The 21,435-nt window shown below is 40.3% G+C and overlaps 1 protein-coding gene across 7 annotated transcripts in view; it reads left to right on the top strand.

Annotated features, from left to right (window-relative positions):
* The window catches only part of BTBD9 (BTB domain containing 9), a 470,458-nt gene that overhangs the window by 347,888 nt on the left and 101,135 nt on the right, over nucleotides 1-21,435 (top strand). For all 7 annotated transcript variants that reach the window (XR_010126703.1, XM_054492585.2, XM_054492582.2 and 4 more), the window contains one exon: nucleotides 3,863-4,052. Coding sequence is in view for 6 of the 7 variants with exons in the window: in XM_054492585.2 (XP_054348560.1) it covers nucleotides 3,863-4,052 (190 nt within the window). In the remaining variant the exon portion in view is untranslated. The remainder of the gene's footprint in view (nucleotides 1-3,862; nucleotides 4,053-21,435) is intronic.

Here is a 21,435-nt window from a genome sequence, read left to right as displayed (position 1 = left end):
GTAACTCATTTTATGAGGCCAGCATCATCCTGATACCAAAACCTGGCAGAGACACACAAAAAAAGAGAAAATTTCACCCGGGCGCGGTGACTCATGCCTGTAATCCCAGCACTTTGGGAGGCTGAGGCCGGTGGATCACCTGAGGTCAGGAGTTCAAGACCAACCTGACCAACAAGATGAAACCCCGTCTCTACTAAAAATACAAAAAAATTAGCTGGGCGTGGGGGCAGGCGCCTGTAATCCCAGCTACTTGGGAGGCTGAGGCAGGAGAATTGCTTGAGCTGGGCAGGCGGAGGCTGCAGTGAGCTGAGATTTCACCACTGCACTCCAGCCTGGGCAACAAGAGCAAAACTTCGTCTCAAAAAAAAAAAAAAAAGAAAGAAAGAAAAAAGAAAATTGCAGGCCAATATCCCTGATGAACATCTATGCAAAAATCCTCAATAAAATACTGGCAAACCGAATCCAGCAGCACATCAAAAAGCTTATCCACCACAATCAAGTCGGCTTCATCCCTGGGATGCAAGGCTGGTTCAACGTACGCAAATCAATAAACATAATCCATCACATAAACAGAACCAGTGACAAAAACCACATGATTATCTCAGTAGATGCAGAAAAGGCCTTCAATAAAATTCAACACCCCTTCATGCTAAAAACTCTCAGTAAACTAGGTATTGATGTAACGTATCTCAAAATAATAAGAGCTATTTATGACAAACCCACAGCCAATATCATACTGAATGGGCAAAAGCTGGAAGCATTCCCTGTGAAAACCAGCACAAGACAAGGATGCTCTCTCACCACTCCTATTCAACATAGTATTGGAAGGTCTGGCCAGGGCAATCAGGCAAGAGAAAGAAATAAAGGATATTCAAATAGGAAGAGAGGAAGTCAAATTGTCTCTGTTTGCAGATGACATGATTGTATATTTAGATAATCCCGTCGTCTCAACCCAAAATCTCCTTAAGCTGATAAGCAACTTCAGCAGTCTCAGGATACAAAATCAATGTGCAAAAATCACAAGCATTCCTATACACCAAACAGATGAACAGCCAAATCATGAGTGAACTCCCATTCACAATTGCTACAAAGAGAATAAAATACCTAGGAATCCAACTTACAAGGGATGTGAAGGACCTTCAAGGAGAGAGTATAAAGTTTTACGACCACTTTGGTGAAAAATTTGGCAATATCTAGGGAAGTTGAAGTTAACTCATAGCCATGAGTGTAATTCCACTTCCACATACATAGAAATCTTAAGTATTCCTTTAAGAAACTCTTACCCGGGAATACAAGAGGACATCTTTGTTTGTAATGGCAAAGAAAACAATGGTAACAATCTAAATGTCCCTCAGCAAGAGAATAGATATATAAATCTTAGAATATTCATACATTGAAATACATTAAATACTTGAAACAGATGACCAGATGTACCTGTCTGTTGAATGCTCTTTCATCCAGGCTTAATGTTTGTAGTAGACATTAAATGTTGTTCACCAAATACCCCGTTTTTTCTCCCTGGAGCTTTTCCCAGGCACACAGCAGGGTTGTGCTTTCTAGTCACCTCTGAAGTTAGGTAAGGCCATGTGACTTGTCTTAGACAATGAAATATGTACAAAGTGACATGCATTACTTTTGGGGAAGAGTTTTAAGAGCCTGTGCCCAGCTTACTCTCTTCCCACTGCGGCTGTGATTGGGGAAGCACATGTCAATATGAAGCCTCTGTCACTGGGATCCCTGAGTGATGCAATGAGCAGAGCCTCCTGGCTGATCATCACTGAATACATGGGTGAGTGAAAAAATAAATGTGTGCTATGTTAAGCCACTGAGAGAGCAGGGGCCTGTCAGTTGCTGCAGCATAACCTGTCTACAGTGTTATGTCTCAGCTCAATTTACTGTACATCTTATACCACTTTCTTTCATTCTCTTTTCCAAATCAAAGAATACTGCCCTTTTTCCAGGAGACAGAAGTACCATAACTTACCTTCTAAATATAGCCCACTTTTGTTTCTTTCCAAAGTCACAGGGAGCTTCTCTCTGAGCTCCTTCTCTGCCAGGAAACTGTCCTTACAGGTAATTTCACTGGTGTTTTTGCTTGTTGCTTTGGAATTAAGCTTCATAATCAAGGAATTCATCACCAGAAAAATTCATCCTCTCTCTCTCTCCCTCCTCTCCCTTCCTTTCTTCTCTGTGGGTGGCTTTACTCAGCTACAGAGAGCAAAGCAATTAGTGAAGGCATACGAGATGAGGGCTTAAGTACAAGCATGTCCAACTTTGGAAAATAAATTAGTTGCATAGAAGATGTATGTAAAATTACTTTTTTCTTTTCCAATCTACTTTTAAATTATCTGATGTAAGCTACAAAGCTTGAATGTAAGTAGGTTTTGGTTAAATAACTTAAATGTCTGAAGAAAATTAAAGGTTGTTGTTTTAAATGCACAGAAAAGGTCCCAGGGGACTTAAAAGGCCCTTACCTTTTATTCTCTTCTCAGTGTTTAGAGAACTTACATCATAGTGAGCATCCATCATTTTGTGGAAGTTCTTGACTTTTATAAATGAGCAGGTTGGTGTAGACTTGAGTTATATAGAGAGAGACTCAAAATCAGAACAGCTGGGTTTTTAAGATGCAGCAGTTCATGAACAATGGGAAGAGCATATATGTTGCAATGCACAGAAGAGTAGACAAAAAAAGAAATGAATCATGGCTGAGGGCAACTGTATATTCTGAAATGGGTTTGGTACCAGGTCCTGGATCACTTTCCTATTATGTGAGTTTCAAAATTCTGAATTTAACATGTTTCTTTAAACAGACTTTCAGAATAGTAGATAAAATATCTGGAGCTTAGAGACTACTAATTAAACAAATACCTATGTACCTACCAGCTAGCTTAAGATATAGAACAAGAGCAGTATTTATTAGACATAAAATCAATTAAAAAAAATTTTTTTGAGTGGGAGTTTCACTGTGTTATTAAGGCTGGAGGACAGTGGCATGACCTCGGCTCACTGCAACCATTGCTTCCCAGGCCCAAGCAATCCTCCCACCTCAGTAGGCCGAGTTGCTGGGACCACAGATGTGTGCTACCATGCCTGGCTAATTTTTCGTATTTTGGGTAGAGATGGGGTTTCACCACATTGTCCTGGCTGGTCTTGAACTCCTGAGCTCAAACTATCTGCCCTCCTCAGCCTCCCAAAGTGCTGAGGTTACAGGTGTGAGCCACCGTGCCTGGGTGCTATTTTTAATTTTCTGTATTAATTTCCTAGATTCCCTTTTTAGTTTTATGTATATAGCTCTAAACAAAGTATGTTTTAGTTTTGACTTTGTTGAAAACTTTGTATAAATGAATACATAGCCTGTGTTTTTCTATGCTTTGCTTTTTCTTTTTTTCTTTTTTTGGAGACGAGTCTCGCTCTGTCACCTAGGCTGGAGTGCAATGATGCGATCTTGGCTTAATGCATCCTCTGCCTCCCGGGTTCAAGCAATTCTCCTGCCTCAGCCTCCCGAGTAGCTGGGACTACAGGCACATACCACCACGCCTGGCTGATTTTTTATATTTTGGTAGAGATGGGGTTTCACCATGTTGGCTGGTCTCAAACTCCTGACCTCAAGTGATCTGCCCACCTGAGCCTCCCAAAGTGCTGAGATTACAGGTGTGAGCCACCATGCCCACTGGGCTTAACATTTTTTTAAAAAGCTATTTGGCATGGAAAATGTATTCATATCTGAAGATAATCCAGATGTTCTAATTTTTCTTTTATCATTGATTTGAGACAGCAATTAATTAATTTTGTTCTGAGCACACTATAGAGATATATTTGGCTTCTCTTATCCTGATGCCAGATCTTGTTTTTGGATTCACAGTTCCCATGGAGAATGTTGCAACAATTGCTGATTGTGCCAGCGTGATTGAAGGAGTCAGTCGGAGCCGAAATGCCTTGCTGAATGGGGACACGAAGAATTATGACTGGGATTCTGGCTACACATGTCACCAGCTGGGAAGTGGTGCAATTGTGGTTCAGTTGGCACAGCCATACATGATTGGGTCAATACGGTAAGAAGAGTCCTCCTCATTCATAAGTTTTAAAATGGAAGATATACATATAGACTGTATTTTGGTAAAATGATAATCCTAATAACTTCAGGGAAGAAATTCTACTGTTCTTTGCTCTAAATATCAAGAAAAGAGTGGGAGCCAAAGGAAGGGACAACAAGATATAGCGTGCTTGTTTGGATTTTCCACTGGGGCAGTACACTGAAGTTAGACTCATGGAGGAACTAGACAAGAGGCTTCTCCCTGGGTGGCTTATGTCCTTTTCAAGTCTCAATTTGTATTGGTTAGAGACTTATAGGATAATGTCAAGATAGGTTATATAGAATGAAAAATCATTTTCAACTTTAATAAATTACATATGAACCAAACAGATCTGAATTCGAGATCTGGTTCTGAACAATCCTAGTGATCTTTGTGCCTGGGCTTTTTGTTGTTCCTTTTTGTTTTAAGAAGGGAACTTTAACCTTGCTTGATTTATAGGATTATATAATTTTTAAACGTGAGACTGGTGATATCCCTCAGAGGATATACAGTCATGCATTGCTTAATGGCAGAGACACATTGTAAGAAATGCATTGTCAGCCAATTTTGTCATTGTGGAAACATCATGGAGTGTCCTTACACAAACCTAGATGGTATATAGCCTACCACACACCTACGCTAGATGGTATGTTCTGTTGCTCCTAGGCTACAAACCTGTACAGCATGTTACTATACTGAAGACTGTAGGCAATTATAACACAGTGGTAAGTATTTGTGTATCTGAACATGTCTAAACATAGAAAAAGTACAATAAAAATATAATATACAAGATAAAAAATGGTGCCTGAGCACGGTGCCTCATGCCTGTAATCTCAGCACTTTGGGAGGCGGAGGTGGGCGGATCGCTTGAAAGCTCAGGAGTTCGAGACCAAGCTGGGCAACATTACAAGGTCTCATCTCAATTAAAATAAAAAAAGAGGAAGATAAAAAATGGTACACTTGTGTAGGGCACTTACCATGAATGGAGCTTGCAGGACAAGAAGTTGCTCTGGGTGAGTCAGTGAGTGATGGGTGAATGTGAAGGCCTAGGACATTACTGTACTCTAGACTTTTAAACATTGTACATTTAGGCTACTATATGTGTGTGTGTGTGTGTGTGTGTGTGTGTGTGTGTATATATATATATATTTTTTTTTTTTTTTGAGATGGAGCCTCACTCTTGTCACCCAGGCTGGAATGCAATGGTGCAATCTTGGCTCACTGCAACCTCTGCCTCCCAGGTTCAAGCCATTCTCTTGCCTCAGCCTCCCAAGTAGCTGGGATTATAGGCACCTGTCACCATGGCTGGCTAATTTTTGTATTTTTAGTAGAGACGGGGTTTCATCATGTTGGCCAGGCTGGTCTCTATCTCCTGACCTCAAGTGATCAGCCCGCCTCGGCCTCCCAAAGTGCTGGGATTACAGGCATGAGCCACGGCGCCCAGCCAACACTAAATTTTTTAAATAAAGTAATAGTGCTACGACATTATGATGTCACTAGGCGATAAGCATTTTTCAGCTCTATTATATCTTATGAGATAATCATAAATGCAGTTCGTCCTTGACTGAAACATCTCGTTATGCAGTGCATGACTATACTTTTAGTTCAAGATTGCCTTCTGCGTCTTAAGTAAGCTGCTTTTTCTCTTCTCTTCTTTTTATTTTTTAATGTTCTAAGAAGGTCTCTGAAGGGCTAATGAAAACATATAATGTTTATATATATATGTATGTGTGTGTATATGTATATGTATATGTATATCTTAGCCCGCCTGGAGTAAAGGTGTTGGCAAGACATGACTGCCTTTCCCCCATAATGTTCCACCACATTTGCTTTGTTGTTTCCTGTTCTCATTTGAAAGTCAGTATGTATAAAGAAAGAAATAGCACAAAAAATAAGGTACTAATATTCTAATAAGCAAAGGTTTATTGATGTTTAGGCTAATAACCATAGAAGTTGATGCTGCTTGCTGGTTCCCCAGGGCACCCTAAGGAGTTGATGCTGGTTTTCTTGGAGAATTCAGACTGTGGATTCTTCATTTAAATTGTTGACCCTTTTTTATAAAGGGACACATTACAGGCTGAGTACCATAGGCAACAAATCACAGATAGAGAAGCCTCGAGTTCGTACCTCAGGCCAGACCAGCTTACTTTGTGCTTAGGAAGGGAAAGAGACAAGCCACATCAGCTACCTGTACAAATAAGCTTCCGTCGAATAGCAAATAACACCCCACCTTCCTTTCTGTCATCTGTATGCATTAACTAAAGTACTTGTAAACCATCTATTTAATAAACTATTCTAGAATTTTTGTTAAAGATGATGTGAAACCTCTATATTTTCCGTTACAGTCTATCCCTTTTTACTTTAAAAATCTGGAAAACAGTTGTCTTTCTTTTGTCTTCTGGCACTCCTGATAGCCTCCACAATTTCTTGAAGATTACCAATCGTGTCTCTGAGATTACATCTGCAATTTCTTTCAGTAGGCTTGGGGTGTAACTCATCTGAGTCAGGAGACTTGAAATCATTTAAATTGACTAGATACTCTCTTTCACTTCACCTATTTGGGACTTCAATTTTCTCTTTATTATGTTTGTTCTGACATTTCTAATTTGAAGACCAGTCTCCTTGCCAATGAAGATTGAAGCAAACAGGAAGTTTAGTAGCTCTGCCCACTCTCTTTTAATGTTCTCCGTTTTCCATTTGCTTACCTGGTACCCCACACCTCCCTCCCCACCACCGCCACCATCTAACAGTGTTCTATGCATATCTCAAATCAAGATGCCTAAAATGGAATTCCATTATCCTTCCCTCCCTGTTCAAGTCACGTCATGTCATGATTCCCCATCTCATTCAGTGGCACGATCCATTTGTCCATTACTTGAGCCAAAAACTTGGGAATCTCCCTGATTTCCTTCCTCTCCTTCACCTTCCTTTCTCATCCAGTCAGCCATAGAGTTCTGTCAGTACAGCCTAAACATCTCACAAATCTTTCCCCTCTTCTGTGTCCCACTGCATTACCATAGTTGCGAATAGTTGTTTCACTTTTCTACCCAATCTTCCAGACCTCCATTGGGCCCCCCAGTTCCCCACCCACAACTGTCCCTCCCACACATCTGTTATGGCCACACCCTTCTCTCAGAGGAATCATGATTAGTAGTTCCCTTCAGGAGACAGTTCAGACTAAGGCATTTAAGAACTATCTGACTTACCTCTGTCTATACAGCCTCGTGTCCTGGGTGTGCACACCTCCCCACCCTACCCAACCCTGTGCTACTCTGGACTCTGTCACAGCCTATCCAGCGATAAGAGCATTGCACATGGGTTCCGCCCTCTCTTACCCTCCTGCCTCCAATTCTTTGATCATGCTGATACCATTGTTTGCATCTCCCACTACCTTCTCATTACCTCCTTTTTTACCTGGCTCTTTTTTTATTCCCCCTTTTAGGCTCCACTCCTTTGGGAATGCTTCTCTAACCGTCCATTATCTCCTGAGCTTATTGATAGATCCCTCTTCAGTAATCCCATATAATTTGTATACAATTTCTATCAGAGCATTTGTATTATAAATGTTCACTTGCTGCCTCCTCCTAGCCATACCTGATACATAAAAGCCTGTGGCAACTCAGAATACACTTCCCTTGAAAGATTCAATGTACTGATGAGGTAGTTTTATCAAAAAAGAAGGGGAAACTGGGGGGGTAAAATAGGAAATCTAGAATCTTAAATCTAGTGTGGACTACATGAGGTTATTGTCAGGGTGACAACTCAGAGAGACAAACAGGTTCTTCATGTGACAAGGCCACCTTGGCCTCTAGCTCCACCCAAAGAATCAGAGATGTTGAATCTGATTCCAGGAAAAGCTGTCACTGGGGCTTAAGGCAAGAGAGAACAGTGCCCATTTGGGTTTTTTCAAATGTGGAATGAAAGTGGTTCTCCCAAACAATTTTTCTTTTCCTGACTCAGAGCGGGGATGATGAGCATGAACACACCAAAGGCAGAATTGTGTATCTCAGCACAGTATAAAGCCTCCAACTTCCTTAAGCCTGCTTTTTTTTCCCAGTAAAAAAAAATCCATGCAATTGAAGCTCTGTATAACTGGCTGAGCCTTCAAAGAGACACGTCTCTGTGAAACTAACATTATGTTGTCAGGAACTGCATTTGCCTCTTCTGTGACATTATTAAGAGGAAAAGGAGAGAGATTTCTTAGCCACCAATGCTTGTGACAATGCTGGAGATCTTGGCAGGCTGTAGTTAGCGACAGTTGGATGTGGCCAGATAGACATTTATTGACAGGAAACTAGATGAGTGGTATACCCCTTCATGGGGATGTGTAATTGACCAATGACAGGTTGATTAGTCAGTGACATTTGACCCACAGCTTCTATTGCTTGTGATGGCTGACTTGCTTTCCTAGGCATTGTATCTAAAGAAACCCAGTGATTCTGCATCAACACCAGAGGAAGAGTATTACAGAGCCCAGTGACTTAACAGTTTCCCCATCTAGGAGGGAGGAGATCTGGAAATCCTGGAAACCCTCTCTTACCCTGGCTGAGGTAGGGCCCAATCAATGGTATATTGGTCTTAAATATTCAGATTCCTTTATATTTGGTGACTACAAAGGCAAAGGTCTCAAACATGATGGTGTGATCATGGCTTACTGCAGCCTTGACCTCCTGGGCTCAAGCAATCCTCCCACTTCAGCCTCTTGAGCAGCTGGGACCACAGGCATGCACCACCACACCTGACTAGTTTATAAAACTTTTTGTAGAGACAGGGTCTTGCTTTGTTGCCTAGGCTGGTCTCAAACTCCTGGGCTCAAGTGATCCTACTGACTTAGCCTCCCAAAGTGCTGGGATTACAGGTGTGAGCCCCTGCAACTGGCCAAACATGAATTATCTTGGTTACTGCATTTGCTATTGCTAAGCGAAGGACATAATTGCTTTGTGAATAAGGATTTCTTTTGTTTGGCTGTTTTCATCCACAGAAGCCATTTCTTCCTTTTCTGAGCGTTTACTCTGTAGTTGGGTAGGCAAGTAGAGCCTTCTTTCTTGACAAAAAATGTTTGGGCCTAACTAAGCATGGTCAGTGGCTGTCTAATCCTCTTAGTGAGTCAGATACCAGTATCCTGTGGTATACTAGAGAGGGTGGACTCCAGACATGATCTCTGACCCTCTCTCTATATCTGCATTTTCGTTGATTCATTCAACAACATTTACTAAGCCTCTTACTATGTGCTAGGCACTATTGTAGGCACTGGGGATATGGCATTGAATAAACAAAATAAACATTGGTGCTCTCATGGAACTGACATTCTAGTGGGGTTGAGGGGAGATAATAAACAAATGCTGTTTTTTAGATGGCTGATATTTAGAAGTGCCATGGGGGAATCAGGAGGAAAAACCGGGTTGGAGACACAGTCCAGTTTTAGACTGGGTGGTCAGGAAGGCCTCACTGAGAAGGGTGAAGTGTGAGCAGATCCCAAAGGATGGGGAGAGTAAGTCCTCTGGGGATGAGCGTCACGGGCAGTGCCAAGCCCTGGAGTGGAGCTTGCCTGGCAGGCCACAGGAGCAGCTAGGAGGCCAGTGTGGCTGGAGCAGGAGGGAGGGGATAGCATGGCCAACTGAGAGATAGCTTTGAGAGGTGACAGCCTGAGATGTTTCCATCCCACCCCGCCACCACCACCCCATTTCAGTGTTTCTTCAGCGCCATCAGAGCAGAGGAGGGGCAGGTATGGGGAGGCCCTCATGCCTTTAGAAACCACCTTGTCTGCTCCTGACTTTCCTTGATCCGGTCCGCTCCTAGAAAAGAAACAGCAGGAGGTGTCCTAACTTACCATTTAACAGGAAGCTCTTTCGTCTCTTGCATTTCTTTCTCATTCCCAAGGTAGCATAACTGGGAAATAAAGGAGTTTGTCCTTGGTGTTGCTAGGTTTACAAGCACAGCAAAAGTTATTCATTTTATTTTCAAGAAAAGAGAGAGATATTACCTGAAATGTGCCTTGAAAGTGGATAATTGAGTAGTAATTATATCATTTTCATGCCATTTTAAAAACATTAAAATTTAAATAACAGGAAGTCTTCAGAGGCTTGACCACATAAAAAGACCAGAGTAGAGTCATAATAACTAACCAAATCCACCTAATGTCTTAGTTTATAGTCCCTCTGTTGCCTTAGTTTAAGACTTATTATCTTTCTACTTGCTAATTGTGATATCCTTTTTAGTGTTTTCAGGCTAGTATGAGAACTCAAATATGCTATGCATTAAGTATACCTATCATCCAGTCTTTTCCAGCTAATAAGTGACAGCACTTTGTTGAAACCCTAATTATAAGATAGTCAGTTAAATTAACAATTTTTACATTGGTTTGAATGGTGTTTTTGCAATTGATATGTGCAATAGTGTAAGTGAAATACCCAAAATATTTTAAATAACAAATAATAGTAAGTAAATAGGGTGTCAAAAGATAAGACTGTGTAGATAGATGCAGCTAAATAAACCCATTGTCTGTGTGGGTGTTGTGAGTATTAAGAAGTTAATGACACAAAAATATTTTGAGTTCTTCAGTTGGAAAATATTATATAAATGCAATATGTTAGGACAAAAGATGTCTAGCCCAAAGTAAGTTCTTGATGGGTATTCATAATCTGTTTAGTCTGTGGGGTGAAGCTCTTTTTGTTTTGCAGAAGGAAAAAATAATTCTACCACTTTAAAAAGTTAATCTGGCACACACTGTCTGAACCACAAATCAGTTTATGTCTTGTAGTTATTAATTAGATAAAAAGAAGTAATAGCAAGTTGACCCTAAAAAAAATAATAATAATAAAAGAATTACATATGCCACTGTGGTCCTTATTCATCTGGTATATTTTTCTTTCTCTGTGAGCTGTCAAACCCATGCCGAGTTCAATTGTCCTTTCACTATTGTGTGGCTACAACCAACTCTAGATTATCTATTCAGTTTTTAAATTACCATGACCTCTTTTAGACTGCTATTTTTTCTTCTTCCTGCTGCTTACCACCCTGCCTAACTGTTGCTCATCCACTTCCCTCCAGAAGGATAAGCACAGAAAAGAAAAAGGAGAGGAACTGCAAAAAATGCCATTTTTTTCCTACTTAATAGCCAAATGAAGGCTTAGTCAATAAGGGTGGGTGGAGGAATTGGGGCTAATGACTCAAATAATGTTTTGTAATTATTTGAGTATTTTCTACATCTGTGCTGCACTCAATCTCTAGTAGGACCACAGATAATCTCAAATTGAAGATAGTGATTTTTTAATGTTGTGATGAGCTTGAGTCTTTGCAGCAGTTTCCAAATGCGTAGTATGGTTCTCTGTGCTGTGAGTACTCAATAAACACTCATTGACTAAACTGACAACATAGATGCTAGTGCAACTAAAGGGAGTTCTATCTATCAACCAAATTGGACATCGTATTTGCTCAGTGTGTCTTATCTAAGTGTATGTGAGGAAACCGCTAAAGATCCGGCATCTCCAGCAAATGACAGAGATTGAGCTCTGGAGTTAGGCTCTGACATTAGCACAGGTGATGACATTAGCACAGGTAAGAATGCTTGCCTCACTTGTTCCATGCCGCTTCCATTTCATTCTGTCTGAGTGCTGCACAGGCAAGCAGTACATCTATTTACATTAAGACAGCCTTCTTTGCAACCTAGAGAGCTAGAAATTTCCTTTTTATAGCCTGAAGAATACAGCAAACATCTAAATATATGACTCTTCTGGCTTGGATTAAGATTGCCTGTAATTCTAGTCAAAATTGGAAAGATATTTTACAAAATTTGCTTCATATCAGTCACACTGAATGTTGTCTGTCACAGCCCTGAACCAAGGAATTCTTCCTTGTCTTGCTGATCCGTGATTTATTACTAAGTGTTGTTTCTCTCTGAGCCTATCTGCATCACACTAAAGCCTTCTTTTATCACCCTCAGACCTCAGAGCTCTGGTTCCCAGAAAAATCATACAGCAAATAATTTTATCTGTGGTTCCCAGTAGGTGCTGAAGTCTGAACTGTGTGAATGCTTAGAGGGCCAGAAATCCTGGATCCTGGAAACAGATAGCAGGATAGTTTGGGGGCATGGTAAATATGCTTCAGCCAGTTTCATCCTAGAGGTATTTCAAGACCAGAAAGTATTGCTATGGCAACTAAGTTGTGTGTTAAAAATACAGGAGGGGCACTAGAATTCAGATGTTCTTTGGAAAAGGAAAAGTTAAATGCCAAAAAAAAAAAAAAAAATATATATATATATATATATATATATATGTTTGTGTGTTCATGTGTGTGATTTACCTCACACGTCAACCATTTACCTCTGTTGAGTGATTGGAGAACTTGGCAAGTAGTCATCATAAGATATAGCTGGATATATGAGAAGAATCCTTTTAGCTTTCCAAGATTTTAACCCATCAAGAAGACATTTTTACAGAGGATTTCAGCCCCATCTGACCCATTATTTCATGCACACGTGTGTTTAGTAATTATCTAGAATTGTTAAGAACTCTTTAAAACAAATACTTCACCAACAGTGATTATAGCAATCATTTTTAAAACCAGAATTGTTCACCTTGGAAAACGAAATGAGTGGAAAGCATCAGCCTCCTCCTTCTGTGGCAGATGTTTTACATGCTGCTGCCCCAGGATAGGCCACACGGGGTCACAGAAATGCGGCTATTCTCATGAGGGCTAACAGAAGCATAGGACTTCGAGCAAATTGAAATTTTTACACATTTAATACATCAAATTGCTTTAATATAGCTTTTGAGTATTAAATGAATAAAGCTATTCTGAAAAACTGATGAAGGGTCACAGTCATTTAAGGCTAATTCTTGAATTAATTCAAAGCAGTGATCTACCTTTGAAAATCTTCATATTCTTTCCCCAAGTACCCTTAAATCAGAGACTCTTTTCCCAGGAGCCCAATTTTGTCACTTTGTTCAGATACTTTTGGTACATCTCGATAGCACCTGATGTCAGTGTATCTCTCTTTTTAAAAAGCTTAGCCCTTTGTACATTGGTAACCACAGAGGAACTTGACCAAAACATACTTGTATATCTACTTAAGAACAAGCAGAAGCACTGAGACCAAGAAAAACTCTTCCATCTCCTCTTCTTGCCTCTCGTCTCTGTCCACCTCCATTTCTGCATTCTTCTTCTAGGAAAGATGATTATGATGACAGGCTGGTTGGTGCCCGTCAAGGACTCCTTTCAGCAACTTTCCTGGACACTCAGGGTCTTAGCTCTAGCTGAGGAATCATTATTTGCCTGCTGCATTGCCTCTTTGAGCAATGTATCAGATTCAGTGTAAGGGGGATTGGTTACACAGATAAATGCATAGTATGCTTTTACTTCTCCCTGGATTTTCTTTCCTTGCTGCCCTTAAGACTTAATGGTCAGGATCTTTTTTCTTCCTTTTACCTTATTATGCCTGAAACCATATCCCTCAATGGTTATGATATTACCTGCCTTGCCGCATTATTCTTTTACTGTAACCAAACACCAGCCAAGAGTGTTTAGACCTTCTGTACAGTTTAATTTTTAGAAATGGCTAATGGTTCTTTTAGTTGCCATGTCTTACAGTGGTTCTGGAGCTTTAGCTGCTCTCACTGTCTTCATTTACAAGATGAAGAAATCAAAGCGTAGTTTGAGTTCCATGCCTTTCTCTCCATCAGGAGTAGGACAACACAACCCATGGTAAAACTCCAGCTCCAAAGATTCTAATTTGTTTCATGATCCTGCAGAACCTCCTATAGCCTTAAAAAGAAAATGAGAGGAGTCATCACATCTTATGGTTCAATCCACCCTTGATTTCTGTGGTCATAAATTATAGAAACTGCCATCATATGTTGCAACTGAGACTTTACATTTGTTTTACTAGAGGTCATTTGCTCCAAAAGAGCTTGCATTTGGCTGCAAATAACAAATAATCTCATTGAGAAAGACATTTTTTTTTCAGTTTTATTTTTTGTTTTGTTTGTTTGTTTTTGTGTCACATAACAAAAAGTCCACAGGGGCATGGCTGCCCATATTGGTTCTGCAATTCAGTGATCTCTGCAGTTTTCTTGGTCTTTTTCGTGTGTATTTTGCCCCAGAGAAACAAGATAGGGACTACAGTTTTAGCTGCCATGTCTGTGTTTAGGCAGGAAAAAGAAGGACAAAGGGATACAAGGATAAAAGCCTACCAGCCAATTTTATTCCTTCTTTATTAGGAAAATCCAAAGCTTTATTTGAAGCCCTACCCAGCCAACTTTCACTTAGAATTATTAGGTAGAACTATGTCATACGGTCAGCCCTAGCAAGGTTGGCTAAGAAACTGAGGGTCATGGTAAGGGGGTTGGCTTATCTAGCCAACAGCTCTGCCACAGAACACTACCTCCTGCTTGACATTGCACGTGTGCTTTGGAATTTTAACAGATCTCCATATTTCATGTGTTCTGTTTATTTTTTAAAACTACTCTGTTGAAATATAATTCACATGCCATACAATTCACCCATTTAAAGTATATAATTCAGTGGAGGCTTTTTCCCATTTATTTTTGAAAGCTTCCCTTAGAGTCCACAGCTTCTGGATGTATCTAAAACATTACTATGATAATAATATTTTCTCTTATTCTCAGCTTCAAAAATGTTCTGTAGCTGGCTGGGCTTGGTGGCTCACGCCTGTAATCCCAGCACTTTGGAAGGCCAAGGCGGGCGGATCACCTGAGGTCAGGAGTTCAAGACCAGCCTGGCCAACGTGATGAAACATTGTCTCATTCAGATAGTTGTGAACTATTAGTCCTGAATGGCACTGAAAAGATACTCTTCTTTTTCTTACCTTCCTTTCTTGCATATGTTTCTTGTGAGAGCCAATAATGACAAAATTTCCTTAAAAAGAGAATTCTTAAAAAGCAGCTCAACCAGGTGCAGTGGCTCAAGTTTGCGATCCCAGCACTTTGGGAGGCTGAGGCAGGTGGATCACTTGAGCTCAGGAGTTCAAGACCAGCCTGGCCAACATGGCAAAACCCCATCTCTACTAAAAATACAAAAATTAGCCAGGCACGGTGGTGGGCGCCTGTAATCCCAGCTACTCAGGAGGCCGAGGCAAGAGAATCGCTTGAGTACAGGAGGCAGAGGTTGCAGTGAGCCAAGATCGCATCCCTGCACTCCAGCCTGGGTGACAGAGTGAGACTCCAAGCAATGGGGAAAGGATTCCCTATTTAATAAATGGTGCTGGGAAAACTGGCTAGCCATATGTAGAAAGCTGAAACTGGATCCCTTCCTTACACCTTATACAAAAATCCATTCAAGATGGATTAAAGACTTAAATGTTAGACCTAAAACCATAAAAACCCTAGAAGAAAACCTAGGCATTACCATTCAGGACATAGGTATGGGCAAGGACTTCATGTCTAAAACACCAAAAGCAATGGCAACAAAAGCCAAAATTGACAAATGGGATCTAATTAAACTCAAGAGCTTCTGCACAGCAAAAGAAACTACCATCAGAGTGAACAGGCAACCTACAAAATGGGAGAAAATTTTCGCAACCTACTCATCTGACAAAGGGCTAATATCCAGAATCTACAATGAACTCCAACAAATTTACAAGAAAAAAACAAACAACCCCATCAAAAAGTGGGCGAAGGACATGAACAGACACTTCTCAAAAGAAGACATTTATGCAGCCAAAAAACACATGAAAAAATGCTCACCATCACTGGCCATCAGAGAAATGCAAATCAAAACCACAATGAGATACCATCTCACACCAGTTAGAATGGCAATCATTAAAAAGTCAGGAAACAACAGGTGCTGGAGAGGATGTGGAGAAACAGGAACACTTTTACACTGTTGGTGGGACTGTAAACTAGTTCAGCCCTTGTGGAAGTCAGTGTGGCGATTCCTCAGGGATCTAGAACTAGAAATTCCATTCGACCCAGCCATCCCATTACTGGGTATATACCCAAAGGACTATAAATCATGCTGCTATAAAGACACATGCACACGTATGTTTATTGCGGCATTATTCACAATAGCAAAGACTTGGAACCAACCCAAATGTCCAACAATGATAGACTGGATTAAGAAAATGTGGCACATATACACCATGGAATACTATGCAGCCATAAAAAATGATGAGTTCACGTCCTTTGTAGGGACATGGATGAAATTGGAAATCATCATTCTCAGTAAACTATCGCAAGAACAAAAAACCAAACACCGCATATTCTCACTCATAGGTGGGAATTGAACAATGAGAACACATGGACACAGGAAGGGGAACATCACACTCTGGGGACTGTTGTGGGGTGGGGGGAGGGGGGAGGGATAGCACTGGAAGATATACCTAATGCTAGATGACGAGTTGGTGGGTGCAGCGCACCAGCATGGCACATGTATACATATGTAACTTACCTGCACATTGCGCACATGTACCATAAAACCTAAAGTATAATAATAAAAAAAAAAAAAAAGTTCTGTAAATAAAAGCCTATGTCTGTTTATTACACAATTCTGACCCAAAATGAGAGGCTTCATTGTTTATATACGTTTGATTTCATATTGATGACATTTACTTCTTGGAAAAAACTTCAAGTTTCTGTTGCAAACACTTAATATACTGGCTTTCTGTAACTGGTCTCCTGTGCTTTGCCACCATAGTGATAATTCATGCCACGATGAAATTTGGGAGGCAGGGCAAGATTACCAGTACCTCCTGATTGATCAAAATCAGAATAAATTTTATTTGGTTTCGTTTTACTTCAGTTAACTATAGTTTACCATATCCAAACTCTTACCTAAATTGTCAGTTTACATGGAGTCTATTAACCAGATGTATTTGATCAACCAAAGCAGAGTTGGCTCTTCTTTTATACATACAACATTCCAAGATCAGAAATTTCACGGCATACCTACATTATTTTGTAGTGACAGATTAATTGTATCAAAAGTCCCGCTAGAAATAGTAGTTTCAGTCTTTAAGATCTGGAGTTGAAAAAGTCAAGTCTGTTTGCCTTGGAATGAAGTGATAGATTTTTTTTAAAAAAAGACCTCTTACTTTCAAAGAAGATACAGGCAATGACTGTCATACTACCTCCAGTCTTTTGCTTTTCTAACTTCTTGGTTAACATGGTTGGCTTTTTGGTAGGATTATAATGAGTATTCCTGACTTTGGGGACATTTGAAACAAGAAGTACAGTCTGTGGGAGGGTAATTATAGCAATACGACAACTTTAAATCTTGGGAGAAGAAGTACAAATACAGTCTGCTTTTCCTTCGACCATTTCTTCATGCCTTCCCCTATATCCATCTTCACTCCTTCCTAAAATTGTGGGCAAGAAGATGATGATCAGATTAGTCTGTTTGCAGCACTCAGAGCAGGCTCAGAATAGTTTAGTGGAATCACTTGTGTCTTTGGTCTCCCACTGGGCCCTAAGTGGCGTGAGCCAGGACCACTACAACCTAGAAGGAGGCCCTGCCTTCCTGCTTTGTAATTCACTCTCCTCCATCTCTCCTGACTCTTCTCCTTTATTCTGTTCTTTACAACAAAGTGGTAAGCAGATCCATCCTTTTCTCTCCTTGGATACCCTTACTTTTTGTTTCCTAGGGCAGTAAGGGTAAGAATCTTTAATGAAACCAATTTCTAACTCAGCTCAGGGGCAGCTCAGTGCTAGGCAATGGGGGGCAATGGTCTCCCTATATTTACTCTGATTCTCTGGTATGGTCATCCCCTTTTCTCTGTGGTTTTGCTTTCTGTGGTTTTAGTTGCCTGCAGTCAACTGTGGTGCATATTAAATGGAAAATTCCAGAAGTAAACAATGGAAAAGTTTTAAATTGCATGTCATTATCTCTACTTTTGAATTGCATGACTGTGTAATGAGATTTCACACTGGCCTGCTCCATCCTCCCTGGAATGTGAAGCATCCCCTTGTCTGACATGTGCAGCTGGACCATAGTCCAGGAGTCACTTAGTAGCCATCTCAGTTATCAGATCAAAACAACATAGTATACAAAATATAGGGTTGTATACTATCTGTGGATTCAGTCATCCACTGGGGGTCTTGGAATGTACCCCACATGGATAAAAGGACATTACTGTACTACAAAGTGTACTGGGTTGATTCTTCCTTACATTATAGTGGTAAGAATCAAGAATAAGCTTTGGATGTCAACAAAGGGACAGAGAAGGCCTCCTGGCTTGCTTTGGTTTGAAGCTGTTCAGGCATAAGCAACTTGGGAACAGGGAGTGCTCCATGTCCTGTATACCCTTTGCATTAGGGTTTTGGGCCAAAAATTGTACAAGTACCAACAATAAAGTATCCCTTTGCTTCTCATTTGCTGGAACTTTCCTTGGCATATACTTACCTCACGAACCTTGTGGGAAGGGTTGGTTGGGATCTAGAACAATAGCTCTAATTCCTTTAGACAGTTATATACCATTTAATTGTCCTCTGATGTCCAATGCAAACCTCTTGTCATTTCTTTTCCTGATATCTGACCTTTCTGTATTCATCTCCTCTCTGAGGTTAAGAGATAATAAAGAGCATATAATCAAGTACTGTTTTTATTAGAAGGTTCATAGGAACCCTATTAGAAATAGATAAACCATCATCTATAAAGAATTGTTTGAGAATTGGTGGTAACCAGATAAATAATATCTTGTTGATAATAGCCCTACTAGTAAAATAGGAAAATGGCTTTGTCACGATTGTGTTCACTGTAGTGAGATTTTAGCTGTATGCATTAGACTCAGAGACAAGCAGAAAATACATGGAGATTAGTTGCATCTATTTGGGAAGAATGTGTTAAACAGAGTCATCCATTTGAAATTGGTTTCATTAAAGAGTCTAAATGAGTAGTTCTGTTAAAATGCCAAGTACTATAAGGTTTTCATTGTTCTGTGGTCGTAGACTGCCCTGGCCAGCTATCTTGTAAAATGCTTTTTATAATTACAATAGACAGAGCTGGCAACGGGATAGATCTGTACAAATCCATTTTCTCCTGGTCACCAACAAACAACTCAGCACTGTGTATTTAATTGGTGTATTTTAGTCTATAGTGTCATCTTCCTTTATAACTGATATATTATTATTTTACTACTGTCATATTAACTGCCTTATAAAACTTTATTTTTTGACTATAAAACTTTATTTTTTTGACATATTGTTTATTGACTTTAAATGTCTGTATAATTTCTTCACCCTACCCTACTACTTCCATCCCCTTTAGTAGGGATCTAGAGGGTAGTGGTCAATGACTATCCTATCAGTTTGAGAATGTAGCTCCTGGGCACTTTATCAGTTCAGGGAGTAAGGAGGGTTTGGGAATGGAAATGGTTTTCATTTTTAATTGGAGCTGCTGCTACTGCTGCTTCTACTTCCTCTCCCCCCCATTTTCTTTGTAGTTCTTTTAGGAGAAATACCAGAAATTTAGGGTGAAAGGCAAGCCAAGAATTGCCACTGCAGTTGTCACAGTAACAAAAATGAGATTGTGACTACAGCACAATCTAAAAGCTCCATGTAGAATTCGCTGCATTAAAATCTATTGAAACAACAGAAGAAAGAGACTTTAGACATTTCTAGGCTAAGCTCAGCCTTAGTTTAAACTGTATCTTTATTTCTTACCTTGGCACCATAACTCTTTACTGCTCAAATAGAACAGCTTTAGTTTTCTGTCTATGCCTGGGGTTGGTAAAGTTTTTCCATAAAGGGACAAGTAGTAGATATTTTAGGTTTTGCAGGCCATACAGTCTCTGTGGTGCAACTATTCAACCCTGCTAAGGGGCATGGCTGTGTTCCAATAAAACTTTATTTACAAAAATAGGCATCCATAGGCCGTGGCTTACCAATGCCTAATCCATTCAGTTCCTCACCTCACTAACATTTCTGGCCCATACAGGTAAAAGTGAAGAGTTAGGGAAGTTCATTTGCCCCTCATGGTTTCAAAAAAATGTGAATAATAATAATAATCCTGTTATTGAAAGATAGGAAAATTAAAATCAGCATTTAGTTTGGGGACAATATATAATACCATGACCACTGCGTTTTTCCTACTGTGTTTTGTTATTGAATGAGCCTTGCGGGCTGCCACAAGGAGGGGCCAACAGGAAGTCCTGGCAGATGAGGCTGCATTCCCCAACTCTGACCTCAGAAGAGCATTTCTACTTTTATCTGTTTTAGATACTGAGATTCTGCCAAGATGTTGTTTGTAAAAGAGATTCTGCTGCTAAAGAATTTTTTTTAAATATTGGTTTATATTTCTTTGCAAGTTGTATAATGCCTCTTTATAATGGATACTTTATAAAAGTGCGAAAGATTTATCATATATCACTTTGTAATTAAAAGGGAAAAATAGACTTGAAAAAGGAATCACAAATCACGTACATTAAAATCCATCTCCCTCCTTTCCCCTGTCCCCCCTACCACCCACTTCCCGGATTATAAATCTGAGCGGATACAGTTGTGAAGCAAGAGAGAGTCAGAGTTGGGACTCCTGCCTCCTATCTGAAGCCACTGCTATTCATTACACATTCCAAGGAATTGTGGACAGCAGGCTTGTGTCCATCAGAGGCTCAAGGAGAGTCATTGGAACCCTTTGTGGTCCTAATAGGCTAAGGAAATAACTAGTAACTTCACTGTTTTCCTCTTACCTGCTCATGCTACCTCTTCCCTTTGGCTGCTAGGAGCCTCCAAGCTCCTCACTTCCCCCCAGGCTATTCATATGTATCCTTTGCACACAGTTCCAGCACCAGCTTCTTGGAGGTTACCTCAGGGATATTTCCCAGCTCCTGACACCCAAACACTCTCATGTGTGACTCAAATAGGCTGGGGTCCTCTTCTGCTCCACCACAGAAATATCAATGCTGGCTCTTGGGGATTCAGTGCCAGAGTGGGAGGATCCTGAGAAATCTGAGATCTCACCCACCTTTGGAATGATTTCTTTCCTGGCTTGTGAAAATTCCTGATCTTTTTTGTTTCTACCTTCCTGAATGGGAGTCAGGGCAGTGATGCAGAGGGGTAGTCGGGGGTGGGGGGTAAGCTTGCATGTGCATTGGATGCCTGCATGGCACGAGGACCGTGTTCTCAGGATGCCCATGTAGGTCCTATCAGCCAAAATGAGAAGAAAGTTAAAAGGGGTCCAGCAAAAAGGATTATAAGGCATAGAGAACATAAATGTTTGTTCTTGATGAGGAAGAGTGAGCCAGCTGAACAAAAGAAACAGTTTAATTTGCAGAGTGCAATATTCTAATGAAGCCTCATGCTGTGCTTGAGTCAATGTCGCAAGGTCTAGCTGCAGCAGGGCCTTAGCTAGATAGGGAGTGATTTATTCATCTCTGCTTCTATCACTCAGATTTCCTTCTCTCAGTCATCCA

Source organism: Pongo pygmaeus, chromosome 5 (genome assembly GCF_028885625.2).
Source record: "Pongo pygmaeus isolate AG05252 chromosome 5, NHGRI_mPonPyg2-v2.0_pri, whole genome shotgun sequence".
Classification (NCBI taxonomy): domain Eukaryota; kingdom Metazoa; phylum Chordata; class Mammalia; order Primates; family Hominidae; genus Pongo; species Pongo pygmaeus.
The sequence above is the reverse complement of the archived record's forward strand: the minus strand, read 5'-3'. Positions and strand labels throughout refer to the sequence as shown.